General features: G+C 53.3%; 1 protein-coding gene across 14 annotated transcripts in view; it reads right to left on the bottom strand.

Annotated features, from left to right (window-relative positions):
• Positions 1-468: 468 nt before the first annotated feature.
• SAMD4B (sterile alpha motif domain containing 4B) overlaps positions 469-10,554 on the bottom strand; it is a 42,380-nt gene continuing 32,294 nt past the window's right edge. For 8 of the 14 annotated variants that reach the window (XM_054462668.2, XM_054462671.2, XM_063657691.1 and 5 more), the window contains 10 exons: positions 9,411-9,650; positions 8,755-8,864; positions 8,510-8,596; positions 7,493-7,832; positions 6,730-6,815; positions 5,231-5,349; positions 4,511-4,709; positions 4,185-4,308; positions 2,002-2,085; positions 469-1,794 (listed from right to left, as the gene is read on the bottom strand). In XM_054462668.2, the coding sequence (XP_054318643.1) occupies positions 1,766-1,794; positions 2,002-2,085; positions 4,185-4,308; positions 4,511-4,709; positions 5,231-5,349; positions 6,730-6,815; positions 7,493-7,832; positions 8,510-8,596; positions 8,755-8,864; positions 9,411-9,650 (1,418 nt within the window). In that variant the 3' untranslated portion in view covers positions 469-1,765. The remainder of the gene's footprint in view (positions 1,795-2,001; positions 2,086-4,184; positions 4,309-4,510; positions 4,710-5,230; positions 5,350-6,729; positions 6,816-7,492; positions 7,833-8,509; positions 8,597-8,754; positions 8,865-9,410; positions 9,651-10,554) is intronic. The other 6 variants (XM_054462676.2, XM_054462674.2, XM_054462675.2 and 3 more) reach the window with 1 other exon arrangement.

Genomic DNA, 10,554 nt, shown 5'->3' with positions numbered 1-10,554 from the left:
GGACACCCTGCTGATTCCAAGCGAGGTGGCCCGTCCATCCCACTTCCTGCAGCTAGTGGGAGGGGACTGGAGAAGCCCTGGGAGATTGAGGGGATGAGCAAAGGCACAGAAACATGGAGGGCCGGGGTGGGGGACTTGCATAGGTTGATGAGTGTGCAAGAGGTACATAAATAAACCTGACACCCCACCCAGCCCGGCACTGGGAGAGGAAGTGGGGACCCAGAGCCAGGTTCCCAGGGCCACCCTACCCCCTGGCTTCTTCCCCCTCCCTGGGCTCAGAGCAGAGGGAGGTCCACAGACCAGGAGGGCGGGGGCAAGAAGGTCTGGGGAATGGGGTGATAGTGCAGGGAGGGTGGTGGTTTTAAAATTTTTTTTTTTGGTTTTTTTGTTTTTTTCCCAACATTTTGTATCTTTAATAACATACACAATGGTTACCAGCCATATTCATAACAAAAGTTATTCATAAAATGTATCTAAAAATAACGTTTTTTTTCCTTTTCGGTGTGAAAAGCTTGAGAATGTCCCAGTGGGGAAGGTGGGTTGAGGGGGAGGAGGGCGTTGAAGAGGGAGACCCTGGCTTCCCCGCAGTCTGAACCCCCAAATCCCCTCCCTCCACCTGGGCCCCAACACAACCCCTCATTAGGAATAGGGACCAGACAGTCTGTCAGACTCTGGGGCTGGGACGAATCTCTGGGTTATGATATAGTGTTCCACTTAAGTGAGGTCATGACATAATGCGGGGAGGAGAAAGGCTGAAAGAAAAGGGAGGGGCTTAGGGAAAAACCCAAAAACCAAACAATCCCCTTTCCCTTATTCCTGACTCCCAAGTCTCACCAACCAGACCTGGGAGCGGAGAAGGGTGTGTGTTCGTGGGGAAGGGGACGTTAAGGCAACAGACTTCCTGACCTCACTGGCCACCCTGGCTGCCCACCTCCAATCTCTTCATCTGGGGAGCCAGGGCTGGAGGAAAATGGGTTAGAGCTTGGGGGGCTGGAGGAGGGGGCTCTGCCCTCTCCCCTCATAAAGTTCAGGCTCCCCCTGCCACTGTCTTGGCTGAGAGAGAGACCTGGGGATTCTAAAAATGAGAGGAAATGATCAGAGAAAAACCGTTAAGAACTATATAAATATGTATCTTAAATAGGCCTAAGAAATTAATCATAGAGAACCTCTGGTGAACAGGGCCAGGGGAGGTGAGAGAGAGGAAGGTGGCTCCTGTCCTTGGAGAATGTGGGGAATGGTGAAGGGGAAGCAGGGAGAGGAGAGAGAGCTTCCTCTCCTTGCTCCCCTTCCTTCTCCCCAGCTCCTCTCAATAACATTCTGGAGGGCAGGTTCTCTGCCCTGCGCATCACCCCAAATGTCAAATGTTTCTGAGCAGGCTCCACAAGGTAGTGGTCAGTTTGTCTCTGGGGAGTCTGCTCCCTTGGGGAGAGGCAGGTGGTCAGCGGTCTGGAGGAGGCAGGGGTGGGATGGGACCAGGTGGGGATGAGGAAGGAAAGGAGAGAGGCAGGCAGTCTGGCCAGTCCCTGCCCCCTTTATCCTGGCTGCCCCCAACTCCCTGGGCCTCAGCAGAGATCCCTCGACGGGCCTGGGAGTGAGCAAGGCATGTGCCAATGTTAAACAAAAGTTAAGAGGATGAAAGAGTAGAAAAATATTAGAATATATAGCTGAGCCAGCCCACCCTCTCGCTGTCGCGGAGAAGCCCGTTGGGGGTTGGCCCCCGCCCGCCGCCCAGGGAGCCTATAGGTGCGCTGGGCTGTGGGTCCCGTCAGATGGTGGAGGTTTTGTCTGTCCCATCTGTGGTAAGAAAGGGAGGAAGGGAGGAAGATCAGGAGCTGGAGGGAGGCCCAAGAAAAGGCACTCGGGTAGCCTGTCATCCCGGTCAGGCCCTCCCTGGAGTCTGGCCTCCCCTGGGGACCCCTCAGAATGACTCTGAGTTGCTCAGTTCAGAGGCAGAGACGCTGGGTAGGTGGGAGCTGGGTCAGGGAAAGAGGAAATGCTCACCACCCAAGGCGTGTTCTGTCATGCTCAGACACAGAGACTCCAGAGTGGGATTGATCTCCAGGTCAGGCCCAGGAACCGGGCAGTCTGGGTGGGAGAGAGGAGAATGGGGGTGGTAAGGACCGACTGGACTCGGGTGAAGACAGCTGGGATGACAAAGGATGCTGGTATACGAAGGGAGCAAGAGAGATGGAGGGGGAGAGGGAGGAAGGGGAGGAGGTGGACAAGGAGAGAGACGAGCGTGTCACACAACAGGCAGAGGAGACAATGGCAATGGCAGAGGCTTGGCAATACAAAAAAAGCCTGACTTGCAGAGAGTGGAATTGAAACTGAAGGAGCTCCTGGAGGCCACACACAGCCTGCTGTGACTACTCTGAACACAGACTGCATACTGTCTTGAGCACAGTCTGGGCATCTACCCTGGACACTGGGCAGCCCCCAAGGCTCCCTGATTGAAGACCTGCTCTGTACTTGGTGCAAAAGCTAAATCAAAACCCTTCCTGTCCCCACTTGGACCTGCTCCTCTGGGCAGGATTCGATCCAGGCAGGCTGGGCAGGTGGGGGCAAAGTAGGACAACCACCATGGGACTTGTCCTCAAACCACACTTCTCAAAAGCGCCTCCTATTCGGGCATCTGGGAAACCACCCACCTCCCTGGGCAGACCTGACCTCCCCCACTACACTGCTTAAACCCTTCCCTGACTCCTCACTGCCATCAGGACAAAGTCCGAGCTGTTTACCTGGATTTAGACGACCCAGCTCCCATCTCCACCCTAACCTCTCATCACTGTTCCCTCCGAACCCTGAGCTCATGTCGTATCAGATCACCCAATTGTCTCTCCTTAAAAAAAAAAAATTTTTTTTTGAACTTGGGCAAGACCTTTCTGTCTCAGATTGCTGACTGATGAATAACATCAGCGTCCTTACACATACAGTTGAGAGGAGTCAATCAGTGCAGGAGAGCTATCTGACAAAGCCTGGGACACAGCATACTGGTAAAGAGAATGGTTCTTGTTCATTCCTGCGGTTCATCCACCTGCTTGTTTAACATCATTTACAGATCCCTACTGTGTGTCAAGCCCTGTGCTAGGATGAACATGATGGATGGGTTCCCATGGCCTCAACAGATGGCTGTCCACACAACCTCATCAAGTAAGACTCCTGACTGACTTGGTAGTTTATGACATGAATTCTGCAAATCCATGCTCTCTCTAGAGTCAGCCCATTCCAGACAAGCCTTATCTGTCTCTGCAGCCCCAGTACCCAGCACCGTGTGGAGGAGTCAACCCCTCACTTGTTGAGCAGGGCAGGGACCTGTGGTTAGCAAATCTCTAATCTTCCTTTTGCCCACTTGGCCCAACATCTTTTTGAGATGGTGTCTCACTGTCGCCCTGGCTGCAGTGCAGTGGCACGATCTTCGCTCACTACAGCCTTGACCTCCTGGGCTCAAGTGATCCTCCTGCCTCACCCTCCCGAGTAGCTGGGAGTACGGGTGTGTGCCACCAGGCCCAGATAATTTCTGTGTTTTTTTTGTAGAGATGGGGTTTCACCATGTTGTCCAGGCTGGTCTCAAACCGATCTACTTGTCTCAGCTTCCCAAAAGTGCTGAAATTACAGGCGTGAATTACTGTGCCCGCACTTGGCCCAACTTCTGCTCTCCCATCTCCAGGATGGTCTGTAAGCAGAGGTCAAAACAACCCTCTCACTTCAAACACCTGTTCTAAGAGGTGAAGTCCACTGGTTCCTGTGTGGTCACCTGGCATCTGAAAGAATGCCAGTAGGCTGATGGGCAGGACTCCCCTCCACAGAAATCTCACACTTTAACTGTCCCATCCCCTCAACCCCTTCTAAACTGAGTATTCAATGATCCTGTAAAGAAACAGATGATGACAAAGACCAACACAGACACTAAGATTATGACATAGGGTGGGAAACATGAGATGGGGTGGGAGTAAGGGGTGAGAGATGATGATTCAGAGGGGTGGGGGCAAGACCTGAGAGATAAAATTGAAGCAGAGGAGGAAAACAACCACCCACAATTGGGGGAGATGGGTGCAGAGTGGTGTGAGGTATGGTAAGAGGTGCCCAGGCAGTCTGGAAGAACAGTGGACATGAGACCCAGGAGAAAAGAGAAAGTTCAGCTGAGGATGTTGGCCAGGCAGAGTCCCAAGGGTGGGGCACCTCACCTGGAGGGAACATGAGAATGGCCTGGGGTGACGAGTGGACCGGGAGCGAGTGGGTGCGCTGCACAGAGCTGCGGCTCTGACTGGGCATGCTGTTGCTGCCTCCAGGGTTGGCAAACCACAGGTTCTACACAGGTCCCAGGAAGAGAGAAAGTAGTAAGTGCAGAAGAGGCCTAGACCCAAGAGTGGTGGAGGTGGTACAGGCCTTCTCCCACTCCCATCCCCGCCACCTCTAAGCTGGGTCCAGACACAGAGTATATAGACATAGACATCCCAGGTACTGCCACCCCAACCCCAGGAGGCCAGGCCCCTACTTCCAGCTAGCTTACCTGTCGGCCCTGGCCTCCAAGGCTGGGGCTGGTGAGGGCATGTCGAGGGGAGACACCCCCAATGCCCGAGGGGCTCAGGAGGCCCATCCGGCCAGGTGGGAGGGCCCGGGGAGGCATTGGGAACTGCCGCTGGGTACGCCGGGCCACTCCCATCCCCACAGAGCCAGCTATGGGGAGCGAGTTGGAGCCGAATGCCCAGCTGTGAGAGAGCAGAAGGCAGGGTGTTAATTTACGTAGATGGGGCCTATCTGTCCACCCCTTCCTCACCTTCCTCACCTTCCTCACCTTCCCCAACAATCCCAAGTGGTAGGAGAGAACATAAACCTCCATCACACATTCTGTCCCCATCTGTCCCAAGGATACCCCCTGGAAGGAGATGGGACATATACAAGGGTTTCCTCACTGTCCACTCAAAACAGTTCTCCAAACTTCAATTCTCAAAGGAGACATTTCTGTTACTTGTCTGGTCTAAGGAGGGACTTCCAGGCCCTCTGCATACAGGTGAGGAGCAAGGTACATACGAGGGGCCTGCTCATGGGACATGTGTTGTTTTTCAGCTCAGCATCCTATTCTAGTGGGAAATTTTCTTCTGGGAAAGTCACCCAGTGACTGAATAAAACTAGATTCTCAGTCCAGAACACAATCACCCCTCTAAGCACAATCTGCTAACCAGCAAAGGCCTATGGAGGGCAGGTCCCTGTAACCTGGCCACCGGCCTACCCTTTCTGCTGCCGGTAGTTCTGCATCTCTAGTGCGGCTTTGCGCGGGAATGTCCGGAGGAGCTTCAGCACTTGCTGTTTCCAGGATAGCAGCCGTTTCTTCTGCGTCTCCGTGAAAGCCTAGAATTGGCAGGGCACGGGTGAAGCAGAGAGGGTGATGTTTCCTTCAGACCTCCCTTCCAGTCTTCCATTCATTTGTTCAAATATTTATTGCCTGGCTGGGCATGGTGGCTCATGCTGTAATCCCAGCACTTTGGGAAGCTGAGGCGGGTGGATCACTTGAGGTCAGGAGTTCGAGACCAGCCTGGACAACATGGTGAAACCCCACCTCTACTAAAAGTACAAAAATTAGCCAGGCATGGTAGTGCGTGCCTGTAACCCCAGCTACTTGGGAGGCTGAGGCAGGAGAATCACTTGAACCTGGGAGGCAGAGGTTGCAGTGAGCCGAGACTGCGCCATTGTACTCCAGCCTGGGCAACAGAGCGAGACTCTGTTTCCAAAAAAAAGATTCATTGCTCATCTACTCTGTGCCTGTGCCAGGGAATTCTGGGATGCAGAGGTGACCATGCCCAGAGAGCTTATAGTCTGGTTGTGAGGGAAAGATATATACATAATGATAACTGTGACAAATTATCCCTCCCTGAGGGAGAAGAACAGGAAGCAAAAGAAACTTAAATAAAAATGAGGGGTTGGTAAAGGTGTCCCTGAGATATAAATGTTTGAACTGACAGCTGAGGGGTGAGGAGGAAGGGGTACTGTTCCTGATAAAGAGTATGTATGGGCTGGGCATGGTTGCTCATGCCTATAATCCCAGTACTTTGGGAGGCCAGGGCAGGGGGATCACTTGAGGCCAGGAGTTCAAGATCAGCCTAGGCAATAAAGCAATACTCCATCTCTAAAAAAGAAAATCGTCACGCCTGTAATCTCAGCACTTTGGGAGGCTGAGGTGGGAGGATCACTTGAGGTCAGTTCAAAACCAGCCAGGGCAACAGTGTGAGACCTCATCTCTATTAAAAAAAAAAAAAAGAGAGAGAGAGAGAGAGGAAGAGTGTGTACAAGGGTTCTGAGAAGAAGCCTCTAAAGCCAACACTGGTAAGATACAAGACTGGAAGAGCTGGCATGTGCCACGTCAGGTAAGGCCCTGTGGGCCACATACAACACAGTGGTCTTGAGAATGATGGGGCAGCCTTTCCCTCACTCTGTCGCCCAAGCTGGAGTGCAGTGGCGCGATCTCGGCTCACCGCAAGCTCCACCTCCCGGGTTCACGCCATTCTCCTGCCTCAGCCTCCCGCGTAGCTGGGACTGCAGGCACCTGCCACCACGCCCGGCTAATTTTTTGTATTTTTAGTAAAGACTGGGTTTCACTGTGTTAGCCAGGATGGTCTCGATCTCCTGACCTCATGATCCGCCCGCCTCAGTGGCCAAAGTGCTGGGACTACAGGCGTGAACCACCACGCCTGGCCGCCTTTCCCTTTTCGAGTATGTTAGGGAAGGCCTTACCTCATGAGTCAGGCACTTTTCGATGAGCTGGAGGTAACTGGTGATGTTCTCCTCGTCTGGTCGGGACACCAGCAGTTGGGTGCACACTGGGGGACATGAGAAAGGGCAGGAGGTTAGCCCCTAGTATGCCCTCTGCCATGTTCCAGCCTCCAGCTGGCTCGTGCACAAGAAGGAACAGAGACTCAGGCTGGATGAGTATCAACTATTAAGTGCTAGCCATGGTATTTGGGTTATCATGAGGATATACAACATAGTGCCTGACACAATCTTGTCACTACACACATTTTTAGCCTTAGAAACCTAAAGCTCAGAGTTGAGTCACTTGCCTCAGGTCCAGATCCAGATCTAGACTGATCTGGATCCAAGTGTAAAGTCTGCTATATCATGCTGCTTTAGGAAAGGCTGAAGCTGTGATAAATTTCACCATCCCCATCCCCTGGACTTTGGTCCCCTCTGAGAGAAATCAATGGACTCCCCTCAATTGCTCACCCTTTACTACATGGAATTTCTTCGGACCCACTGCCCCATTTCTGCTCAGACTGGAGACACTTTGAGTGGAAGGGCTGTTATCCACCATCAGCCCAGACGTGCCCAAGGGCAAGGGGCCTTGTCACCCTGTCTCAGCTACTCTCTGTAGTGTTCCAGTCTCCAGTAGGCTTTACAAAGCCCTGCTCCCACCATCTAACTTGGATTTGATCCCTGGTGCTTGGGTTCACTTGGCTTTCTGCCTCAGGATTTCCTGCTAGGCTGTGGCTGGTCTCACCTTTGCCCATCACCCGTGTAAACTGGCTGGGGATGTCTCCGTCGGCGACGGGAGCCGGGGCAGGCTCACTGCCATCAGTGGGAGCTGGAGCTGGTGGAGGTGGGTAGTTCTCCACAGCTGGAGGGTCCTTGGCCTCGGTGCCTTTGTCTGTGCCGGGGTGGGCTAGGGGAGGCTCAGCACCTGGCAGCGGTGGTTCCCCCGGGGCCCCATCCTTGGCAGTAGGGGTGGTGGTGGCGGCAGCCACGGTGGCCTGGAGGACACTGTAGGCCTTGATGGGAGTGATGATGATCTGCTGCAGCTCCTGCAGAGCGTTTCGTAGGTTCCCGCCTTCCAGCACATCCTGGATGGGAGGACACAGGCTGGGGTCACATGCAGACCCTACAACGAGGGACAGAGAGTATCTACACAGAGAGTCAGACAGGGCTTGCAGAAGGATGGGTAGGACCCTGGGTTCCAGCACATAGAGAAGGCATGTAAGGGTACTGCAAGCCCACAAACATACAGGTACACATTTCCTCTTTCCCACAGAACTCACGAAAAGCCAGTCTAATGTTGGAGTCTCAAGGACCCAATAAGGATAGAATCAGAGATTCAGACCTAGACACTGAGCAGGGAAAAATACAAACAGAAGGCAGCGGCAAGGAAACAGAATCAGATGTGGAAGGAAAATGAGTTTAGAAACAATCAAATGGAAAGAGAGATTGTACAGACAGAGACACTCTGCTCTACCAGAAAGACCAGTAAGAAATGGAAAAGCAAAAGTGGAGAGAAGGTGTAGAGTCAAAAGACAGAGATCCTGGAACCACAAACCAGGAAAGACAGGGAGGGGAGCCTCTTAGCCACCAGCAAGTGAGCCTTTTGATGCCAGCTTGCAAGTGGTCCCTGAAGTCTGGGTCCCTAGGGCTGGGGCCTTTGGAGGCCAGATCCGAGGAGTCTGGAGGCCAACTCAGGGCCTTTGGTCTACTGGTACCACCAAGTGGCTGGCTGGCCTTGAAGATGCAGAAACCAGTTCCTCACCTTCTCTAGGGACTTGAGGACGCTCTGTCTCTCACGCAGCTTCTGGATGCTCAGGGCTATCTTGTGGCGGGCACCTTTGGTGACGTTCTGTGATAAGGGCAGAAGGGGACAGGAGGCTAGAGATGTGAGGCTGAGATATTTGGGGGTACCCAAATAGAGACCAAGGAGACAGAGGAGGCTTGGGCTGCAAGGATGCCAAACTAGCGCTGCCCCCAGCACCTCCCTGATGGTCCCCTTGGCTTCACCTGAGACTCCAGGTGCTGCTCAGTCAGTGTCATCATCTCTTCGTAGCTCATCTGTGAGAAGAGGGCTGCATACTTGTGCAAGCGGAGGCTCTTGAGCCATGAGGGCACATCTTTGGCAAAGGAGGGAGAGTGAAAGGTCAGGAGTTTGGCCCAGATTACCAGGGTAAAGGAAAAGTTGTGGGGATAAACCCACAGGAAGCCTCAAAAGATGCAAAAAATTGGGAGGGGGTTGGGGGGGAGCTAAGGTTCCATCAGCTCCTTCTTCATCCGCCTAGCCAGACCCTCTCAGGCAGCCTTCCCTGGGAAGAACATCTGACCCTTCTAAGCTGCTCGGCTGGATGTATACCAGGATGACCTCACTGATTGCTCCAAAACTCTTGCTGGAACCTCTGTTCCATCAGTTAGCTGTGTCCTGGCTTGTCAGACTGGGGTGTGTGAAGACAGGGGGCTCCTCCCTAGTCAGACCAGAACTTGTTAGGGTAGATGTGGGGTCTCTCTGCTTAGTCTTGAGCCCTAAAAGCAGGGACTATCTACTCCCCTCAGACATGTCCCCTCCTCAGAGGGGTAAGCAGGTGTCAGCTACAAGCTCCTTTCTGTCCTCTAAGCTCTGCAGAAGCCCCTGGAAAAGGGTCCTGGTGCTGCTGTCCCCAATGTACCTTTCATGCCACTGCCATCCTCCTGGAAAGTGTTCCGGCTGGAGCCCTGCTCCTCTGTCTGCTCACTGCCAGAGGAGGCCACGCTGCTCTGGGGCGAGAGAGGTGCGTGATCGGGCGTGGTAAAAGCAGCCCGGGCCCCAAGCTCCTCTGGACTCGGCCACTCACCAGGAACCTGGGGGCTTGTAGGGATGAGTGACATGGAGCGCTTCAGTGGGCTAGGGTGGATTTGGCAGGGGAGACCTGGCCAGAGTGGGAGAAAAGCAAAATATTAGACCTGGGGACCCAACCACAGGAGACCATCCCCCTGCCGTCAGTGCCAGGATGGCAGTTTGGCCCCATAACCTGCCAAGAGGAAGGGACCTGGGGTCCAAGGGTAACTGCCTACCAGATATACCTCATTCTCTTACCTCCAACACCCAATCCATCAGCAAGCTGTCAGCCACTTTCCTGAATTTCTCCAGTTCCGCTGGCTCAAGCCACCAGCACCCCTGGCAGGAATTACTGCCATAGCCTCCTCACTGGTTTCCTGCCTTCACTCTTGCCTCCTACAGTCCATGCCCCTCACAACAGCCATAAAGATCCTTCTAAAAATGCAAATCTGACCAAGCCTGACTCCTGCTCAAATCCCTGACTTCCTTTCATAGTGGGAACAAAATACAAATGCTTCCACATGCCTAAAAGGCCATGCAGGACCTGGCCCCTGCTCCTCTCCCACAACCCACCACTTGGTTCATGCCTCTCTAGCCTTTGCCTCCTCCCAAACTCCCCTTTGTTCCTGAAACACTCAAGGTTGTTCCAGCCTCAGGACTTCTGGACTTGCTCTTTCTTCTTACCTTCTTGATCTCAGCGGTTGGCTCCCTCAAGTCTCATCTCAAGTGTCGCCTCCTCTGAAGCCTACCCTAAACCCTTAATCTGAAGTCACTGCCCACCTCTGCTGCCCCAATCCCAGTCACTCTATCACATTACTGTCTTGTCTTTCTTACAGCACCTATCACAACCTGAAATTATCAAGTTATTTGTTTACTTTTTTAAAAAAGATTTATTTACTTTTTTGAGATGGCATCTCGCTCTGTCACTAGGCTGGAGTGCAGTGGCACGATCTGGGCTCACTGCAACCTCCGCCTCCCAGGTTCAAGCAATTCCC

Source organism: Pongo pygmaeus, chromosome 20, assembly GCF_028885625.2.
Source record: "Pongo pygmaeus isolate AG05252 chromosome 20, NHGRI_mPonPyg2-v2.0_pri, whole genome shotgun sequence".
Lineage (NCBI taxonomy): Eukaryota > Metazoa > Chordata > Mammalia > Primates > Hominidae > Pongo > Pongo pygmaeus.
The sequence above is the reverse complement of the archived record's forward strand: the minus strand, read 5'-3'. Positions and strand labels throughout refer to the sequence as shown.